This window comes from Chaetomium globosum, genomic scaffold, assembly GCF_000143365.1.
Source record: "Chaetomium globosum CBS 148.51 scaffold_6 genomic scaffold, whole genome shotgun sequence".
Classification (NCBI taxonomy): Eukaryota; Fungi; Ascomycota; class Sordariomycetes; order Sordariales; family Chaetomiaceae; genus Chaetomium; species Chaetomium globosum.
Genome location: NT_165981.1, coordinates 3,376,506 through 3,397,008, shown reverse-complemented (window position 1 = coordinate 3,397,008; position 20,503 = coordinate 3,376,506). Strand labels below are relative to the sequence as shown.

Genomic DNA, 20,503 nt, shown 5'->3' with positions numbered 1-20,503 from the left:
TATGAAAGGCCCGCTATGATTTCGACTCGACGATGATGACCATTCGGCGGGCTGTCACGGGGGGTGCAGGCCACAAGTGCTTCGTTTGCATAGATTACAAGCTAGTTTGTTCATGTATTAATTTAACGTCCCAGAGAAGACAACGAGATCAATCCAGCAAAAGTTGGTAACAAATCCATGCCACGGGCCCCCATGCACATGAAACTTTCTCAAATCTCACTGTCGCTGCTGCCGGGGAGGTCATCAAAAAGTGATTTCCGTCGGGAAACTGTATTCGGGGAAAAGCTATAGCTGATTCCGGCCTGATCGTCCTGTTCGTTTGTCGACTGAGCTAGAGTCCTTGGATTTTCCAAAGGCGCCTCGGCAGGTTCTTCGTCGTCGCTGATCGTGATCCCGAGAATGTTTGCTGGTGCCGGCAGCGACGTTTGCGTTTGCCATTGGCTCATCCCACGGTAAGCCCTGGTGTCACCAGATGCCGGCCCAAGTCGAAGTGCGCCTCTAAACTCATCTTCCGGTGTCTCTTGGCGTGTGTCATATTGGGAGTCCGGATGTCGGGCGGGGAGGGATGGGAGAGAGGCGTGGGGGAACTGCATTACAGATATGGGCGCAGGCGATAGAGAAATCCCGTCGAGTAATCTGTGCGGATCAAACGGGCCAGGGGACGATGAGCGCAGCTCACTTCCCATAAACCACCCCTGATCGGCAGATTTGGTCTCGATCGTATGGACTTGGTTATCTCTTGTTCCCTGAGTTCTCTGACTCAAGGATTGGCTCTGGCTGATAATTTGTGTCGCGGGTAAACTCGACGCAGCGTTTTCGAAGAGTTGCTTTCATGTGTCAGATCAATAAATGAAGGGGCATTTCTCAACAGGACATACCACGGGCCGCTTCGGCTTTCTTTTCGTGACTAGTCCTTTACGTGAACTGGGGCCGTGGGTGCCTTCGGTGCCCCGAAACGGTCCGTCATTCGGGTTTACACCCCCTTCCATTTCCATGCTCTTGTCTACCGCGACGTTTTTCGACGCATTCCTACTCGAGTTGAGTGTCAAAGGTGGAGAGAGTTGCGCTGCTCGTGGACGCCGACGAGAAGGACTCGGGTTTTTGTCGTTTCTTGCGTTAGGATTGATTACTCTTTTTCGTTTTCTTTCGGTGGAGGCTGCCTGGGCCAGCTTTAGGTGGCCTGAAAAGCCCATCTGCAGTTCCGGTTCTGGGCTCGTCTCAAGGATGACATCTTCGGTCTCGACTGGGGTTAACGGCATAACCCTAAACAAGTCAGTGGTAGTTGGCGTGGTCCAAGGTGGTTACTGACTCAAGGCTCGTTATTCTCGCATACGCATATCCATGTTGTTGCTGGAGACCGAAATTGGCGTCGTCGAAATCTGTGCGATCAAACTTCCAGACACCGATGGGACGGTCATCAGGCCGGTCCGTGGAATGGAATGCCAAAGTCCAGTGAAGAGGCCCTGCGTTCGACAAGTTAGTAGTCGAACGAGGATTGGGATGATAGCTGGGTTCGGACCCGTCCGAGAGGAGAGTCGGCTGAGATAATCTCCTAAATTCCACAACTGGGAGTCGGTATTCGCGATGTGCTGCTTCCCTGTCCCTGCCCTCCAAACATCCAACTCATATCTGCCGTCGTCTTGGTACTTGAGTGCGATGGTGTAATATTCGAACAGGCTGTTTTCGTTCCAGGTCTGCGTCCGTAGGTAACTTATTCGGAACTTGACGAGATGTTCGGTTTCAATCATGGGAAATATGTCGTCTCTCTGTGCAAACGATATCAGCCCCAGTATTTCTTTTTTGGGGGGAAGGAAGAGGGGCCGGGGGAAGATGGACGGCGCATACCATGATCCCCAGGAAGCGATTGAGTCCGTAGGACTTTCCTTGCCGTACGAAGAGCGTGTTACCCTGATCTCTTAGAAGTTCTTTGTCGTGGGCTTGGATCTCATCTCCAGATCCGACGATGTCTTCGAACGAACGGCAAACAACTTGTTCAAGTGGCAGCAACTGGAAACAATCCGCCGGAAAAGCGCGCCTGCATTTGTGAGTGTTGAATTGCGCGCATCCATTTCGGTGCTACTCACCTGGCATATAAAATCTGGCTTATCTGCTCGAAGGTGAGTTGAAACGATCAAGTGGATTCGTAGACTATCACCACATCATGGCAACAACTTACTGCTGCCCCAAACACAACTTTGCACAGCTCGAAATCGCGTTTGGCTGGCTGCTCGGATGCGGAGTGATACTTTGCGGACGGTTTAGGCATGATGATACCATGGTCCGGGAAATCAAAGATGGGAATTTGGGAAGTGTGAAATCGTCACTGGCGCAGTCTTCGGGGGTCGGCTAGCGGCTGCATGAATCTCATTGAAAAAATGCTTGGAGGCGCTCAAGTGGTTGGAGGAATGATCTGAAGGAGGAAACGGAAGACAGGAAGACCGGGGGAGGTGCGGATGGCAAGTGCAAAAAGCTCAAGGACCATGGGTAAAGGCAGGTGCGACTTTTGCCCTGGATCACATTTTATGGCTTATGAATTTTACATAACTCAACAGTGCATTTTGGCTCGACTTGTGTTCGCAGCGTTCCTCAACTTTAGTCCATCAACAGACACTCGTGAGAACCCCATGGGTACCGGACACTTTTCACACGGTCGATCGTCAATGTAGACAGGGCGGTGTGGACGTCGGACCATGTGTTTCTTTGGAGGTGACATATTATCGTATGTTAGTAGTATTGAATGTTTATCACGGAGTAAAGTGTCGAAATCTACGGATGCTGGATGGTGTACCTGGGTCAAGTTTGATCTCCATTCAAAATCCTGAGCCATATCGGAGACCGGTTTTATACGCCAAGATTGCTTCGGCGGGTTGAGAATGGCGGTGATCAGGCAGAAACGTTCGTTGATCAGCAAACCACAATGCAAGAGCCAAACTCAGCACAAACAAGGCGCGGGGGGCCACTGCGATGTCTGACTGCGACTATGCTTGGTTTGAAGCGGTCAAATTCCCTGGTATTTTAAACTGGTTTCCTCGCAGAATTTGAACTCAAAGAAATTGGACACGAGCAAGGGTCCGGAATTTGTAAATCAAACTGAATATTACCCTAACCCCGACCTCAACTTTCCAAGCTCAGGTTTGCGTTGAGTTGTGGGTCGTTCTAATCCTTGGTTGGGGAAGTTAAAACTACTTTATTTACCAAGATAACTTAACTTCACAATCTTGTTGCAACTGGCTGACTTTGTTGCTGTCTTCATGGTTTTGGGGCCGAGAGACGAAGAAACCCAAACCAATGTTTGATGCTTAAGGGCTCACGGCCGTCCCATGTAGCACTAGCCGGTTCGGGTTTTCCGGCTGCCCCGCGCTCCACACCCGGGCCGCGTCCTTCGAGGTAAGCAAGGCTTCCGAGACGGAAAAGAGAAACAACTCCGGCTTTGTAAATCGGGAGCCTGGCTTGGTGGCTGTCACTGGCGCTGTTGGGCTCAGTGGCCGCAACCTGACAAGCTCTGAAAGTACAGAGGGTGAACATTGGACCGTGCAACAAGGGATGCGTTGAACAGCGCAGAAGTGTCTGTTGGCGACAACCCCCTGGTTCTGGTTCCACGGCTGCCTTCCCCGCGTTTGTCGCTAAAATCATGACATGATGGGAGATGAGCCGAGCTTTACGAATAGTTCGCAGGTCTCTTCCACATGAAGATGAACGGCGGGTTCCGATACGTAACGGACCCGATCTTGTTCTGTAACAAACAACATGTGTTGAACCTTAGTTCGAAATTTTGTGTTTCGGGGTTGTGTCTGGATGCACCTCGCCTCGAAGTTCCAGTTTGGTGATGCAACGCCGTGGTGCGTGGCTGGTGCGGCCTTTCCAACCCTTCGGCAGGCCGGAACTTGGCCGGAAACGGCAATCCTGGACAAAAAAAGGGCACATTAGAGGTAAAGTCTGGTTTGGGGATACGCTGTTGTTGATGTTCAAATTCCACTATATTGCAGTAGTGGCAAAGTAGCGCGTAAGTTATTCTACTTCTTGAATGGACAATCATGGTCCTCGTAAATTCTTGTTGTGCTTCTCGTTTTTGGCCCCCAGTTTCATCGTGCCTCTGTGATGCACCTTGTTTTTTTGTTCAGCATCCCAGGGGCGGTGGCACGGGCACCGAAAATTGAATGGACCCGTGCCAAGTTGGGTCTCGCCTCTTGTGCTGACTCCTGGATCACCGCCCGTCACCTAGCCTCAGCAAAGGCAGAAAGCAGAAGGAGCCAACGGGCTCAACTCGCTTTCTCTGTTCGCCACATCATTCTCCGTCCGACCCCGATACCCGCGTTTTTCTCTCAAAACGGACAGAGAGCGAGACGTGACGAGGTCTGAATCGACAGACAGCATCTTGTTCACCATTCCTCTGTCTTGTTCCCTGTCTGCCGCCATCTCTGTTTGCCGCCCCTAAAACCCTTGGTTCGATCGTTCCCCACTACCACATTCCCGTCCTTCCGTCCATCCACAGCGACTTTTTTCCGAGCGAAAAAGGCAGAAGATGATAGGCGAGTTTTGAACCTGCTGGATTACTGGTAACTGGTGGGGGATTTTTTGGGTGTGATACGCGTTCGGGGGACGGCGACGGCTCCGTGCCCGGTACGTGTTGGACCGAGTTTCGTCGTGCCACCGACACGAGCACCAACACCTGACCTCAACCACGAGTTTCGCTCGCGGCGTGGTCAACGAGACCAGACGACACTTTATCATCACACATCGACACCGTTACGCTGGCGTCTTTACACGAAGTGAGCGACTTCGACCTTCCAAACAATAACACCCCGACACAACAACACACCATGGACACCCGCCGGCCACGGTCGAGCCAGAAGGTCTCCATGACTTGGCAGGAGGACGAGGATACTGTAACACACCGCCGTAGGATGCAGTTTGCCGACGAATGTGTTGAGACGAAAACGGTCACAACCACAACCACAACAAAGCGGTCATACCCCCCTCTCTTTCTCCGCGAACCACGAGACGTGCACTCGCTCGACTCCAAAGAATACCCCCTCGCCGCGAGGCCGACTCCGCCCGAGTTGCGGAAGTTGACCTTTGACCTTGACGACTATGAGACGGAAGCTTGGGAAGACGAGGACACAGATGCTCAGGTGAGCAACGCTGGCCTTTGACCCAAGAAGGTGCGCTGACCTAGGTACCCCGGAACGAAAGGCCGAACGATCCCAGAGTATTGAAGACATCGGCGACATCAAGCGCGAGCCCGGTGTGGAGAGTCCGGTCTCGACATCGTCCCATCGCCCGCATGAACGGCAGGAACCACACCAACGGAGATCCCGCAGGCCAAACACCAGGGCCGTCTCGCCAAGCTACACGCCGATGCCATCGCGGAGCTCCCGCTTGGCCACGAAACTTACGGGCATCCCATACTCGGCCTCCGATAAGCTGCGTCATGCCGTAGCACGCGGCCGTAGCAGGGATGCGGCTAGGGCACCCCGGCGATCATCTGGTTACCTGGCGACCCCGAATACTTCGGACATGGCCGGTAGTCGTTTGGAGCGTGCATCACGGTTGAGGCCGTTGTTGGCGGACATGGCAGACTCGGCAACAAGCCAGTCGACGTCGGCTTATGACGTAGAGAGCACGGCGGACATCGAGTCACAAACATTCAGCAACGTTGCGACACCACCGATCACGGATGCCGAGCTGCAGCCTTTCGACGAACACGACGACTCCCTACCGCACGTTGGCCACGACTTGGCGCCGAGACGAAATATCAACACGGTAGCTGCCCAGGACGTGAGCCTGCCTAGTCCCAGGCTCTCGCCCACCCTAGCAGCCACCCAGTTACAACCCCACCCAGTTGACGACGAAGACGGGGAAGGCGAGAGTACCTCATTCTCGACACAGCTCACACGCGCGGAGCAACAACAATGGATGGACGAGAGCCAGATGACAGACGACACCGAGGTTCCGGGGGCGATGGAGTTGGCCCTTGGGAACTACGAGCGTTCGAGGCTGGGATCAGACCGACGACCCTATGTGGACCCGGGCTCAATGCTGGATAGCTTTGACGCCATGCCGAACGAGTTGAAGACGTGGATGATGTATCAGTTCCTGCGAAGGTGTCCCCGCAAGACCCTCCATGTGGTAGCAGATGTGGTCAACCCAGCCCTCAAGTGTGACTTTCTCAAGCAACTACCCATCGAGCTCAACCTCCATGTCCTCTCCTATCTGGACCACCGCGACCTCTGCCGCGCGGCACAGGTCTCAAAACACTGGCGGCATATTATCGACAGCAACGAGACCGGATGGAAGGAGCTCTTTGACCGCGACGGGTTCCACTTGCCGCCGGGGGAGCTCCAAAGGGCTATCAACGAAGGCTGGGGCTGGCAAGATCCGGTTGGATTTGAGGGGTGCGAGGTCGACTTGAGCAACCAGAGCCGTCTCACGTCCAGCGAGACGGAGCTCATCCGATCGGCAGTCAAGGCGGAGCAACCCGAGTTTTTGCCGAGGACGAGGAGTGCGAAGCGAAAGCGTGGATTGACACAGATCAGCGCCGAGAGGGCGAAGCGGCGGGCTAGCGGCCAAGAGTTGAGATCGGACCGGAATTTGCCCGTTTCGAAAACCCACAAGTCCGAGGGTCCTATCTCAGCCGCCAACGCGGCAGTAATTGCAGTCCCGGACCCGCAGATCGGTCTTTCGACCTTGCGGAACCTCCACCTGTTCAAGTCCCTTTATCGGAGACACTATATGTTCCGGCAGAGCTGGATGAGTGGAAAGGTGAAGCCGGGGCACGTTGCCTTCGCAGCTCACCCCCGGCATGTCATCACCTGTCTTCAGTTCGACGACGACAAGATCATCACCGGCAGCGACGATACCTTGATACACGTTTACGACACCAAGACCGGCAAGCTCAGGACAAAACTGGAAGGCCACGAGGGTGGTGTTTGGGCGCTCCAGTATGAGGGCAACACGCTCGTGTCTGGTAGTACAGACCGCTCTGTTCGGGTTTGGGATATTCAAAAAGGCATCTGTACCCAGACGTTCTATGGTCACACGAGTACCGTCCGATGCCTGCAAATACTTATGCCCTCGGACACGGGCAAAGTACACGACGGCAAGCCCGTCATGATGCCACCCAAGCCTCTCATCATCACCGGCTCACGTGATAGCCAGCTCCGAGTTTGGAGGTTACCCGAGGCTGGCTCCCGCCGGTACATTCAGACCGGCCCGCCGGCCAACGATGACCAATGCCCCTACTTCATCAGGATTCTCTCTGGACACGCCCACTCGGTGCGCGCTATCTCGGCACACGGGGACACGCTCGTTTCCGGTAGCTACGACAGCACCGTCCGCGTGTGGCGCATCAGCACTGGCGAACAACTGCACGTTCTGCACGGCCACGTACAAAAAGTGTACTCCGTCGTGCTCGACCACAAGCGGAACCGGTGCATCTCGGGTTCCATGGACTCGCTGGTCAAGATCTGGGACTTGAACACAGGAACCTGTTTGTATACCCTTGAAGGGCACAGCATGTTGGTCGGCCTTTTGGACTTGCGAGACGACCAGCTGGTGTCTGCGGCCGCCGATAGCACGCTCAGAATCTGGGACCCCGAAACAGGCAAATGCAAGAAGGTGCTCGAGGCCCACACCGGCGCCATCACTTGCTTTCAGCATGACGGACGGAAGGTGATTTCCGGCAGCGAGAAGACGGTCAAGATGTGGGATGTCGACAGTGGCGATTGCGTGCAGGATCTTCTGACGGACTTGGGCGGCGTGTGGCAGGTCAAGTTTGATGACCGGAGATGCGTGGCCGCCGTGCAGCGCGGGAATCTTACATATGTTGAGGTAAGAATCATCCGGCATTCGTCGAGGCGAATCTCATCACTAACATGAGTTTGCAGATTCTCGACTTTGGCGCTGTCCGTGATGGTAAGCCGCCTGAGGAACTGGGCAAGCGGAAGCTGCTGAATGAGGCCGAGGTCCAGCGGCTGATCGCGGAGGAATCCTGAGCCGCGAGAACGACAGCTTCCTACCGACCGACCACACTGAAGACCAAAATTTATATCTTGGAGGCACATGGGTTATGATGCGCGGACGAACTGGGGAATGAAAAACAAAACGAAACGAAATTAAACAGCAGCCATTTGACGGTGCGCATTCGACACGTACATATGTCATCTTTTTATCATCGTCACCTGGGCTGCGAGCGAGCAGAGGAGCTGCTGATACAGAAGAAGCAAACGGAAGGAAGGGCTAGGCAACACGGTATATTCTTGGGCGGGCTGTACATAGCGTTATCATCTCGGCATTTTTCTTGCTTTTTTTCCTCATGTGGCTTCCTGGGATGTGGCATGCAGGACATCACTGGCATTGGCACTTGCATCGTCGTGGGATTCTTGATGATCTTCGGGAAACGAGGGGATCCGAGCAGCGGTACCGACTCCGCTCTATTAGTTTCAATGTCTTTGCCGTTACTTTTCAGTTGATACCTAATGAAGTTATGGTTCTCACACTGCCTTATTGCCTTGTTTTCCCTCGTGTCTTTTCCTGTTCCCTTCTCCCTTCTCTCGACAGCGGCTCCCATGAGGCTGTGATGGAACAGTCCAGCCAAGCAGCCAGATCCCTGCCACCCCAGAATGAATGCCAAGGCGGCAGCAGCCTGCAGCCTTGCCGGCAAGAAGTGAGCCTGGAAGCACACGACCTCGCCCATCCTGAGCTCGTACATCAATTAATTCCCCAGACCCCTTTTGCCTCGACCTTGGTCTGGTCCTCGTCGCCCACCCCCGGTGTTCCGGGTTACACTCAAGGCATTGCGACGACCGTAACTGATGACCCGCCATGGCGCCTCCAAGGTCTAACTCGAACGGAGGGCCCAGCGGCGGAATTCTGGCGTCCTTCTCGAGATTCTGGCAGGCAAGTTTCCTGATCCATGGTCGCCCATTGGGTAGTTGTGAAGTCAGCTAACTCGTGTATCTGTCGCCGTAGAGGACCTATGCCTCCGACTACATTGGATTCGTGCTTTTATTCGTGTCCTACCTTTTGGTGCGTCTCTCATTTACATGCGCTTGCTTACCACACCTCCATACACGGACGACGTCAACAACATCTAACAAGCCGCCGCAATTCCAGATCCAATTCTTCGTGGAGCCCTTCCACCGCATGTTCTCTCTCAACGACCTCCGCATCGCCTTCCCCCACGCCGAGGTTGAACGCGTGCCCCTCCGTAAGCTGCCCCCGATACCCTCCCCAGCTATTCCCCTCAGCCCGATACCACACCACGAGTACAAGTAACTAACCGCCACCGGCCGCCGGCCTCCCGCCCACGCACATAGTCCACGACTTCATCTATGCTCTCTTCATCCCACTCGGCCTCGTAACCCTCACCAACTTCCTCACCCACGCCCCGCGCCACAAACACCACGTCACCCTCCTCGGCCTCGCCATCTCCCTGATCCTCGCCTCTCTCCTAACCGACATCATCAAAAACGCCGTCGGGCGCCCCCGGCCAGACCTCCTGGCGCGCTGCCTCCCCGCGCCCAACACCCCGCGCGACGAGCTCGTCACCATCGCCGTGTGCACCCAGACCCACCACCACACGCTGCACGACGGCTGGCGCAGCTTCCCGTCGGGCCACTCCTCCTTCGCCTTTGCGGGGCTCGGCTACCTGGCGCTGTTCCTGGCGGGACAGATGCGCATTTTCGCGCACGCGGCCCCCGGCAGCGTGGGCGACCACGCGCAGAAGCTGGTGCGCGGGGATTTGGTGCGCGCGCTGGTGTGTGGCGCGCCGCTGTTGGGAGCCACGATGATTGCCATTAGTCGGTGCCAGGACTATCGGCATGATGTGTATGATGTCGGGGTGGGCGGATTGTTGGGGTATACGGTGGGGTATTGGAGCTATAGAAGGTACTGGCCGCGGTTGAGCAGTGGGCGCTGTGAGGAGCCGTATGCGGGACCGCCTGCTGCCGGGGAGGATGGTGTTGGTGGTGGGTATGGGAGGTTGGGGGATGAAGAGGAGGGGTTGGGCCGAGGGAGGAATGTAGGTATTGGGCTGGGCATGCTGAGTCCGAGATGAGTGCTGACATTACGTGTTATTTAGGTCGATTAAGCACTTGGGGTGTGTAGGTAGTCATGTGTGGTTGAAGCTGAGGATTTGGAAAGACCCGGCGACAGTTTGCATATACGCACAGAGTTCTTCGCAGCAGATTTGGTTCCCCGCATGCATTCACCTTGTATCGGTACACGCCGCAGCATTGGAAAGGAGTCTTATTCCCGTCCGTTCTGTCTATCCTGTCCTCGTCTACTTTTCTTCGGCTGTCTCATCCTTGGCCAAATCGTGCTCCTTCAATAACGCCGTGATCTCTTCCGCGCTCCATAGCTTGTGGTAGATCTTGCCGTCCTTGGTCTGGCCCACCGTCGCAAATTCGACTAAATCCCTGTTAGCTCTTGTCCGTATCTCAACGACCCAGCCCGCACTCACTCTTCTCGCTGCTCAGCTTGGTCGAGTCCATCGTCTTGCTCAGCACCTTAACCGCCATGCCGCACGCCTCCTTCAGCGTACAGTCCTCCTTATAGTCCTGCTTGAGCAAGCTCTGCGCGCTCGCGTGGTTGGCACCCGAGCTCGTAGCCTTCCACCCGCCGTAGTTGCCCGAAGGGTTGCTGAGGTAGAGCTGGAACTGGCGCTGTGGGTCCCAGCCGGCGTAGATGAATGAAACACCAAACGGCCGCAGACCACCGTGTTGTGTATAGCCTTGCTTCAGGTCGCAGAGCCGGCGCACCAGCTGCTCGCAGGGGATGTCTTCGTTGTACGTCAGCAGGTACCGTTGGGCGGCTTGCCGGGCGTAGTTGATCAGGATGTTGGCGTCGGCCGTCATGCCGGCGACGGCGCAGATCATGTTGCTATTGGTCATGTCAGCGGTCCCATTGACTCGTTGTTGTATGGCCAAGCCCGGCCGTCCAACTTACTCATTCAGAATGTAGAGCTTCTCGGCTGATGTGTCCTGCTCGAGCAGCTTTGACGTGACCTTGCGCTCCGCAGCCAGGACGATACCATCCTTGGCCAGGATGCCGATAGCCGTGCCGGCATGGGAGATGGCTTCTAGCGCATATTCGACTTGGTACAGACGGCCGTCGGGCGAGAAGATGGTTGTCTGCAAGAGGGGTAAGCTTCATTGCCCCTCCTAGCAGCTCCTCCATGATGGGCCAGTTGGTTATGGTGGAGTTGCAACAGCGGCCAACTTACTCGGGAATCGTATCTTCTCGACATGGTGGCCGGTTTCAAGAATGGGACAGTAGGGTATGTTGCGCAGAGGGTCAAGTCGGCAGCTGGTCGTTTGTTGGCTGTGGCGGGTGGTGTTTGCGGGCAGCAGCGGAGGGAGGAAGGCTGATTGTTCTTGCGGGTGCATGCGATGCGGCCCAGGCTGGCAGACTGGAGCTCTAGGCAAGCGCTAACACGCGTAGCTCGCTCGGTGCCTTGCACTTCAGGTGCTGTCAGTCGGGTGCTCCGTGCACGGGCAGTTCGCCTCTCCCCACCCCACCTGTGCTTATCTAATCGCTCCCCGTCATTTTCAATGCATGCAATGCATCGCGCATTGTCTCAATCCCCGAGTCCGCAAACTCCTCTCCTTCAATCTCCCCATCGAAATCACCCCTCAGCGCCACAAACATTTCGAGTCTTCCGACCTGCTCACTTTGTGTGGTCAACACAACTGAAGTTCATTGTCGCGCCATTACTTGTGGCAAGTTGCCCTTACTTCAGTGATTCTACAGGTGTTTCCATCGCTTTTTTTGATAGCAAATCGCCACGCGGTCTGTCGCATTGGAGCTTAGACCCGAAGCTTCCCTCGACACGCGCTCGCGCCAGTTGTTCCTGCGTCCATCTCCCGCGTCGCCCATCTGGCAGGCCACAAGGCGGAAGGCGCTGGAAGGCACAGACTTTGGGGGATATCTATCTTCAGGGAATTGTCGTCCTGTTCTCGGACATCATTCTACACAGTTCCATCATTTTAGTTTATGCAAGCGTAAACATCCTATCAAGTGACCGCGTGCAACCTTTCACGCATGCTTTGAGCAATCTGCAGTAGAACGCGCAACACAAGGGAGAGCACCCCCGGCATTTGGCAGGCACCCAGTTGCCCATTTGTTTGGTCCCGTCTTGACGCGCGACGATGTCTGGTAAGCAACACCGAGAGCATTGCCACCCCGCACCTATATCCTCCCCTCCCCCTTTCCCCCCTTCCCAGCCCGCACCAGCGTCGTCGACAACAAGCCGAGAACATGGCGTCTCGCCGCCGCAGCACTCGTGGTCAGCAGCTAACCACCAACCGAGATCCAGAACCAGAACCGCGCCGATCGGTTAGGGCGACTAAAGGCCAACATAAGGCATTGGAGCAGCTCGACCAACCTATCGAGGCCCCCAAGCGCCGCGGCGGCAACAAGAAGGGCAAGAAGGCCGCACCCGAACCCGAAGAGCCCGAGGAAGAGGTCATCCGCTGTGTCTGCGGCGCCACAGAGCAAGATGAAGATTCGGGTGAACCCTGGATCGCATGCGACCAGTGCGGCGCCTGGCAGCACAACATCTGTATGGGCATGAGCCAGTACACAGAAGACCTACCTAAGGAGTATTACTGTGAGCTGTGCCGGCCCGATAACCACAAGGAGCTCCTTTCCGGCATGGCCAAGGGTGAGCGACCCTGGGAAGCCCGTCGCAAGGCCTACGAGGACGAAAAGAACGACAAAAAGAAGAAAGGTCCTAAGAAGGGCAAGAAGCGCACTAGCGACCTCAAGGAGGATGCCTCTCAAAAGTCGAAACAGTCACCTCCTCCACCCGCTGAGCCCAAGAAGGAGGCAAAATCCGCGGGCGTAAAGCGGAAGAACGGCGATGCTCCGCAGGAGAAGGATTCCAAAGTAAGCAAGCTACCTGTTTAGTACGGCGATGGTGGCCTAAGGTTACTGACATGTCATCGCAGAAAATGCGGAAGGCGAACGAGGTTCCATCAGTGCCTATTCCCGGGTATACACCCCCGGGGGATATCCCTCCCACCATCTCTGGATTGCCAGATGCGCGCCAGGGACCAGCGAAAGCATTGTCCAAGTCATTGGTCGCCTCATTTGGTGCGGCGGAGAAGAACGGGAGTATTCCATCCGACGGGGTGTCAGCCGCCGAGCGTGCTGAACGGCTCGCGCTCCAGATTGAGCGTGCGGTCAATGACACCCACCCGACTACGAGCTCGTATGCGGGCCAGATCCGGACCTTGGCCTTCAATTTGAAGAGCAACCCTGAACTCATCACCCAACTCGTTGCCCGCACACTAACGCCTCCGATGCTGGCGTCCATGTCTACTGAGGAGCTCGCATCTAAGGAACTGCGGAAAGAAACAGCCGAGATGCTGGCGAGAGCAGAGAAACAGGCTATTAAGATTACCCAAGATGTCCCTCGCGTTCGGAGAACTCATAAGGGTGACGAAATCATCGACGACGACCACTTTATTGCTAGCGAAGAAGTACCGTCCGCACCAGTTCGCCGGCCGAGCGCGCCCAAGCAAGAGTCCGAGGAAGCGCCAGGATTCCCAACGCATGCCAGACACCGGTCAGCCAGCGGCCCGGCCGTTGATTCGCAGCATTCCCCGGCCAGAGCCGATTTTGACCTGAACAAGGTCTTCTCAAGCGTCAAGTCACCCACTCTTCACCAGGGACCTCACCGTGCATCGTTCGCCGTACCTCCATCCGACGGGCCGGGTGATGATCCAGACGTTGATCGGCTGCTGGACGACGGCACCCAATCCCCGCCGTACTCGCCTAAGGTGGAGAACGATCCGGACGTGGTGTGGCGAGGCAGCGTCATCATGAACACGATCGCCGAAGTGGATGTTACCGCGAAGCATATGGGCGGTGCCAATCTCAGCGAGACCATCGACCTTGCCTGGGACCAGCTGCTCCCCCGGACTTTGACTGTGTGTGGTCGTATCGACGAACAACAAGCCATTGTCTATCTCTGCGGCCTGCGTTACAGCCTCCCCACCGATGTTGTCGTCGTCAGCCTCGAGCCGACAACGCCAGCAGCAAAATCGGGGATGCAGAAACTCATTGACTATTTTGTTTCTAAAAAGAGATACGGAGTGGTGGGTGACAAAGGTGTGGCCAATGTTCGCGACACATACCTCGTCCCTGTGCCAGCCGGCACTGGCAACCAGCCTGAATTCATGATGAACCTGGCAGACAACTTCATCCCCGACACGAGGACGGAGCCTATGATGCTTTGTGTCATTGTCTATCGGAACGACCCAGAGACCATCCAACGCATCCACGGCACGACCGACCCCAATCATCCACCGGTGCCCCAAAAGGCTATTCCCCATGGCCCAGGGTCCACTCAGTCTCCTGGAACTCCAACACCGATCCAGAGCGGGTTTCCTCCGACAGGACGGGCATCGGTCTCTGCGCCAGCATTCTCACCGGCCTCCCCTCAAGGTCCATTCCCGCAGTATCCCTCGCCGAGGATGTCTACGCCGGTACAGCAGTCGTCCTCATCCCAGGCGCCAGTTTCACAAGCTGCGAGGCAAACACCAAACATGCGCGAGGCGCAGGATCAAGGCGAGGCTATGGCCCGTGAGATCCTTGGCCATCTGATCACCAGCCCAACAGTGGCATTCCTACTCCCGCAGGCACACGTCATGTCACATAAGGAGTGGGAATTGATTAAGCGCATCTATGAGAGAGATCCTAGGACCCGGGATGATCTTCCGTACCTTAGCACCATACTTGAGAGGGAAGGCCAGCAGCAACAGCAACAGAGGCAACAACAACAGCAACAGCAACTGCAGCTGCAACAACAGGCGTCGCAACATCACCCTCCTGCTCAGCCTCAGGTACCGCCTTCGCCGCAGCCACACGCTCAGCAGCAGCATGCTCAGCAGCTGCATCGCCCCCAGCCGCAACAACAGCCCCTACCGCCTCCACCGCAACACCAGCACCAGGCCCATACCCAGCAGTCGCAACAGCAAGTCCAACACCACCCGCATCCGGTTCGGACCACACCTATCCCACCACCGCCGATTCCTCCAGCCGCTGCAGCCGGGCCACCAAGGCAAACCCCTATTCCGCCGCCCCCAATCCCGCCCCAAGCCACAACGAGCTCCGGTGGGCCGCCGGCTTAGAAGTCCGGCGAAAAAAGCGACAACTAGGGTGAATCGGCCTCGCCACCGAGCTCCGCGCCAGACACATCGTCTCTGCTTCCAAATCCCTTTGTTAGCAAACTTCCCATCAGATTGGCATCTATCTGGGGCGAAATTGATAGCAAACCCCCGATCAGATTGACATCCAGCTGGGGTGAAATTAGCAAGTCAGGCGCAAGACCAGCCCGGGTTTCCACGGAACGATCCATTCATCCCAGTTCATGCCTAGATCTGCCCCTCCCGCTCCGCCGTTACGAACGGAACTCCGCGTCTTCACTGGTCTCCCCGGAACCGCCACCGAGCCCTCGACCGAGACGGACCTCATTTTTGCACAGGCGGACAGTAGCAACACCGCCACCCATATTCCCGCGAAAGTCTCCGGCCTCATTCTCTTCAGAACCGCGCCGGTTACCACACGACACGCCACCTCCGCTCCCAAAACGAGGATCAATCCTCCGCACCCTTGGGCCCCCGCCCGGTCTCAAGGCTCGCCACCCTGTCCTAGCCCATGTATCAAAACACCCTCCGTTCCCCCCCTCGATACCTCCACCCCCATACACCCCCTTACCTGGCACGGCCGCGGCGCGGTCCTACCGCCCGAAACGTCCTTCTCGGCTTCGCTATTATTTGAGCTCCGACGAGCTCCCTCCGTCGCCCGAACCGGGCATGCCAAACGCCGGGTGTGGACCTGAGAACAGGTGTCTGTGCGATAAAGAGGGGGGTGGTGTGTGTTCTTGTGCGGTGGGGTGCATATGCGATCATTGCTTGGCGGCGGAGTGGGAGGATACACTGAGTGACATTGAGAGTAGCAGTGATGGTTGGAGTGAGGAAGATGTGAGGGATGTGGACGGGCAGGATTTAATGGGGGTTTTGAGTGAGGCGGAGAGGAAGGCTGTCCAGGCGGAAGCGGAGGCGGAGTTCCTTGAGAGGGAGGAAGAAGAGGCGGAGCTTATTGAGAGAGAAGAGGCAAGTTATGATGGTGATGGTGATTTGGGTGAGAGGAGTGGAGACGGGGTGGGGAATGGTACGAAGGGCGGCCGTGGGAAATGGGCTGCGTGGCTACGGGGTGGTGCTTATACGGGCGCTGGGAATTAGGATCTGGTTTGAAGCACCAATGGTAATCAACGGGATGGAGGACTCCAGCGATGGAGAGGGACGAGTTTGGCTAGGGACGCCACAAGAGGCGGGTTTTCTTTTCCTTTTTTGTTCTTGCTTTTGCTTAACAGCGCTCACCGTTTTGTTTTTCTCTTTATGGTTGGGTTTTGGCTTCACCAATACGGGCGGATCACTGCATTTCTATTCGTACTATCGCTACTCGAGCGGCCGAGGCCAGCGTGCTTTGTATGTACAGACTATACTGTATGACAGCGGACGAGGATAACTCGAGATGAGCTACGGGCAGCAGCCGTGATGACTTGTTTCATTCACCCTAAGAGGCCACGTAATGAGGGTCTTGGGCTCGTTTAATTGCTTTCTGAATTCATTTCTATTATCGATGAGATCGTGATAGTTAACTGGCCCCGGGACATGTTTGTCGCCAGTGAATCCACCCAGGTGTCACCCCACGCAGCAGAAGTACCCCATGATTACCGCTTCGCCCATACCCAAGTACGCCGCTTCCCAAACCAAAAATAAAGAACAAACACATCAAATCATGCGAAATCGCCCTCCACACCCGCCCACCCCACCGCCTCCCTCCCGCGCTCCAATCTTGTTCTCTGGGCCTTGGCACCACCAACACCAACACCAACGCCAACAGCCCCCTTCCCACCCGTATCTGACTCTGTGTTATCCAACTGCGGCACCTGGATGCTTGCCAGGCCCTCGATCATGCGCTTCGCCTTGTCCACCACGCTGCGGATCCCCGCCGTCTCGGCCCGCATCTGGTCGCCGTGCGCGTGCATGATCTGGATCAGCTGCTCGCGCGCGTGGTGGGGGCGGTACTCGTTGAGGGTGTGGTGGAAGTTGAGGAGGAGGATTTTGAGGTCTTCGATTTTTTCGGCGGCCTGTTTGTTGGGGGCGTGGTTAGTGGCTGGTGGGGTTGGGGTGGTTGATAAAGGGGGGGGCGAGGGAGGGAGGATGTGGACTTACGTGGTCGGGGTTGTAGCCCATTAGGCCGACTAGCTCGAGGTAGTTGAGCAGCAGGGACTTAACCAGCTTTTTTAGTTGGAACCCTCGGTCGAGGTGCTTGCTGTCGCGGTCGATGTCGGAGGTTGGCCCGAGTCGTTGGATGCCGGCCTCTTCGAGGCTTTGGAGGGTTTCGGTGAGCTGTGGATAGGTAGGTAGTTAGCGCCACTACCACTGATCACGGCCATGCTGAGAGGGAACCAACGGTCTGGGTCTCGGTGAATAACGTCCAAGTCCCCTCGGTGGGTTCTGGCGGGGGTTGGAGGTTGATCAGCTCCTCCGGGATGCTGGGTATCCTAATAACAGCGTCGGCGTCGGCGTCGGCGCTGAGGCCTTGCTGATGTGTGTAATCCTCCTTAAGACTATCGTAACGTTCGACATTCTCCGGTGTAAAGTCCCTCCAAAATGATGGCGGGTCCGGCCAAAGTGCCGTTACTCGGTTCGGGTCGTCTTCATGGTTGTCCATCGCGCGCCGCCGTTAAAGGGAATGAAGGCTAGACTGGTTGCGCAATGGTGGAAAAGGCAAGAATAATTCGTAGGGAATGTGGTTGAGGGTTCAGGTCTGGGAAATCGGGAGCGATGCCATCCTTCGCCGCGTTACGATGAAGCTGGGTTCTCGAATGGCTTTTAGCGGCGAATTTACAGGGTCCTTGTGATGGATGCGTCAATGCGATATCTGGAAAACGAGCGGGTTGCTTTGGGTGACTGATGGATTGAAAGTGGGATGAAGGTGGGAACCTCTGCGACCGTGGCTGAAGCTGTCCCTGCCAATGTGGCTAAACTGTTACGTGGGGCACATAGATGAGCTCCCTGTGGCTGTTGCTTGGTTACCTTGCCTCAAGCGCCCCAAGCGCCGCCCATCATATCATCATCGCTCTGACAAGACTGGTAGTTAACCCAGAATCTATGCAAAACCTTCTTCTTGCAAGCCCATTGACGAATCTAACATACTGTCTGTTATTCTCCGGTTCCAATTCGCCAAGAAAAGACTTCGACTTTCCAAATCCACGCTACTGCACCCACCCCTCCAAGTCCTTCCGACGCAAGGTTTAACGTAGCGTTACACCGTCTTCTCGCAACCCGACCCAATCTCTTTCCTCCATCATGGCCGATGTTCGCGCCCTCCTACGGCAGCAGCGCGCGGCCCGCCGGGTAGAACACCCCCATGCTTTGTATTCGGACGCCGGCAAACTCGTGTGCACCGTGTGTAACGAGCAGGTCAAAACCGAGTCTCTTTGGGACAAGCATCTTCGGAGCGCCGGCCATCGACAACGGCTACAAAGCATACACCAATCCTCGACCAAGAACGGATCCAATGGCTATGCTGGATTTGTAGACCAAGGCTCTGAAGCGACGGGCCCAACCAACAAGCGCAAACTGGCCGATTCAGACGAGGACATGGCCGACGCGGACGAAACAATATCCCGAAAGAAACGTACCAAACCCGACGGCTCGCCAACAGAACACTCTCAACAAGGAACCAGGACACCAGCAAAGAAAGACGACGGCGGAAACCCGACTACACCACCTCTCTCTCGCAGAACCTCAGGCACACCCACCGCCGGCGTCGAGATGCAGATCGCGTCCCGCCCAGCAACACCCGGCCCGGGCGGAACAGGGACACCCATGGCCACAACCCCTCGGGCAGCCCCCGTCGGCCGATCGCCATTGATACCCGACGAGGCCACCACTTCACAACAAGACTCGATCCGAGGCCCAAGGCCGGCCGCACAACCAGCACCTGCCACAACCACAGCTACAACCGCCACCACAACGGTAGACGAAAAGGAATGGGCCGCCTTCGAAGCCGACCTCATCAACGACAAACCCCCCCAGACCAACACCAAACCCGCCGCGGCAGCAGCACTACTAGCCAGCGACGCGGTGATCTCGGCCCCCGTCATGAGCGCGGCCGAGATCGCGGCCAAGTCGGAGGAGGAAGAGCGGGCGCGGCGGCGGGCGCTGGTGGACATACAGATCGAGGACGAGAAGGAGGAGGCGACGCGGGCGCTGGAGAACGAGTTCGAGGTGATGGAGGAGCTGGAGGCGAGGGCCAAGAAGCTGCGGGAGCGGCGCGAGGCGCTGCGGGTGCAGAGTAATGGCGGGACTGCAGTGGCGGCGGCGCCGGTGGGGGTGGGGGTGGTGGTGGGTGCTGGGGGGAAGGGTGCTGCTGCTTCTGGGGAGGGGAAGGAGAATGCGGCTGTGGAAGAGGAGGAGGATGATGAGGACGACGAGGATGATTGGGACGGGTTCCGATTCCGCGCATAAGGGCGTGGAAACGATGGGATTGTGACGACCTACTGATGTCGTCTTCCAGTCAGGGATTGCCTCCGTGCTAAATTCGTGTATATATCGTGGTACGTCCTTTCTAATGTGGCAAAGGCTGGTATGGCTAATTCATCATTTCATGGTCATCGTTCCCACATCAGTCATGCTAAACACCAAATCCTATCGAGACGCAGCAAGATAACAGACATAGACCCCCCATCCCAGGTAGAAATCTCCCGAAGCAAACCAGACAAGAACCTCCAAAACAGACCGCGACCCAACCCTCCAGATATCATACACACATACAACACAACCGGAACAAACGAAAAAACACGAGCTAAATCACGCCTCCCCCTTCCCAACCCCCTCCCAAAACCGTCTCAACCTCCACACCCTCCCCACACCCGCCCGCTCCTCCCACCGCCTCACCCCCTCCTCCCGCCTGCCCACCTCCCCCTTCCACACACTCCCCACCCACGCGCGCAGGCCATCCTTGACGCGCTCCCTCTCCACCGCCCTTTTACGCGCCACCAGCGCGGGCGCGACGGGCGCGGCGGCGGCGCCCCGGGGGAGGCACTCGGCGGGGAGCACGCAGCGCTCGACGAGGACCTCCGGGGTGGGGCGCGCGGCCAGGCTGCGGGCGAGGCGGATGGAGGCGAGGCGGTGGGCGAGGCGGCGCGAGGCGAAGGTGGCGTGGGTGAGCACGATGGAGCGCCGGATCAGGTCGGCCCGCGAGGGCCGCGTGGGCGAGGTCAGCAGCGGCGGGAGGAGGGTCCGCGCGCGCCGGAGACGGGTCTGGTGTGTGTAGGGGGCGAGCGAGAGGGTTCGGAGGTGGTGGGATGTCTGTGATGGCAGGGGTTTGTTAGTTAGTGAGTCTGATCTGAGTCAGGGAGGGGGGTTGTTGGTGTGGGGCGTTGGGGGGTCGTGGGGGTAAGGGGTTTGTTTTTGGAGGT

At 56.7% G+C, this 20,503-nt stretch overlaps 8 protein-coding genes across 8 annotated transcripts in view; 4 read left to right on the top strand and 4 right to left on the bottom strand.

Moving 5' to 3' along the window:
* Nucleotides 1-209: 209 nt before the first annotated feature.
* On the bottom strand, nt 210-2,266 carry CHGG_09416 (uncharacterized protein; the record flags this gene model as incomplete). Its single annotated transcript, XM_001227342.1, has 6 exons — nt 210-827; nt 879-1,263; nt 1,334-1,463; nt 1,846-1,883; nt 2,085-2,107; nt 2,177-2,266. The coding sequence occupies 6 exons, from the start codon at nt 2,264-2,266 to the stop codon at nt 210-212; spliced, it is 1,284 nt and encodes a 427-aa protein (XP_001227343.1).
* Nucleotides 2,267-4,820: 2,554 nt separating this feature from the next.
* Nucleotides 4,821-7,994, top strand: CHGG_09415 (uncharacterized protein; the record flags this gene model as incomplete). Its single annotated transcript, XM_001227341.1, has 3 exons — nt 4,821-5,132; nt 5,194-7,830; nt 7,887-7,994. The coding sequence occupies 3 exons, from the start codon at nt 4,821-4,823 to the stop codon at nt 7,992-7,994; spliced, it is 3,057 nt and encodes a 1,018-aa protein (XP_001227342.1).
* A 627-nt stretch (nt 7,995-8,621) lies between these two features.
* Nucleotides 8,622-10,057, top strand: CHGG_09414 (uncharacterized protein; the record flags this gene model as incomplete). The annotated part of the gene is made up of 3 exons (XM_001227340.1): nt 8,622-8,665; nt 8,973-9,208; nt 9,318-10,057. The coding sequence occupies 3 exons, from the start codon at nt 8,622-8,624 to the stop codon at nt 10,055-10,057; spliced, it is 1,020 nt and encodes a 339-aa protein (XP_001227341.1).
* Nucleotides 10,058-10,282: 225 nt separating this feature from the next.
* CHGG_09413 (uncharacterized protein) lies at nt 10,283-11,248 on the bottom strand (the record flags this gene model as incomplete). The annotated part of the gene is made up of 4 exons (XM_001227339.1): nt 10,283-10,410; nt 10,463-10,881; nt 10,948-11,132; nt 11,225-11,248. 4 exons carry the CDS (start codon nt 11,246-11,248, stop codon nt 10,283-10,285), a joined length of 756 nt encoding a protein of 251 aa, XP_001227340.1.
* A 1,010-nt stretch (nt 11,249-12,258) lies between these two features.
* On the top strand, nt 12,259-15,137 carry CHGG_09412 (uncharacterized protein; the record flags this gene model as incomplete). Its single annotated transcript, XM_001227338.1, has 2 exons — nt 12,259-12,888; nt 12,951-15,137. The coding sequence occupies 2 exons, from the start codon at nt 12,259-12,261 to the stop codon at nt 15,135-15,137; spliced, it is 2,817 nt and encodes a 938-aa protein (XP_001227339.1).
* A 1,670-nt stretch (nt 15,138-16,807) lies between these two features.
* On the bottom strand, nt 16,808-17,748 carry CHGG_09411 (uncharacterized protein; the record flags this gene model as incomplete). The annotated part of the gene is made up of 3 exons (XM_001227337.1): nt 16,808-17,161; nt 17,247-17,423; nt 17,488-17,748. The coding sequence occupies 3 exons, from the start codon at nt 17,746-17,748 to the stop codon at nt 16,808-16,810; spliced, it is 792 nt and encodes a 263-aa protein (XP_001227338.1).
* A 638-nt stretch (nt 17,749-18,386) lies between these two features.
* CHGG_09410 (uncharacterized protein) lies at nt 18,387-19,550 on the top strand (the record flags this gene model as incomplete). The annotated part of the gene is made up of 1 exon (XM_001227336.1): nt 18,387-19,550. One exon carries the CDS (start codon nt 18,387-18,389, stop codon nt 19,548-19,550), a length of 1,164 nt encoding a protein of 387 aa, XP_001227337.1.
* Nucleotides 19,551-19,892: 342 nt separating this feature from the next.
* Nucleotides 19,893-20,503, bottom strand: part of CHGG_09409 (uncharacterized protein) — a gene marked incomplete at both ends in the record, with an annotated part of 1,139 nt that continues 528 nt past the window's right edge. The window contains one exon of the mRNA XM_001227335.1: nt 19,893-20,393. Coding sequence (XP_001227336.1) covers nt 19,893-20,393 — 501 coding nt within the window. The remainder of the gene's footprint in view (nt 20,394-20,503) is intronic.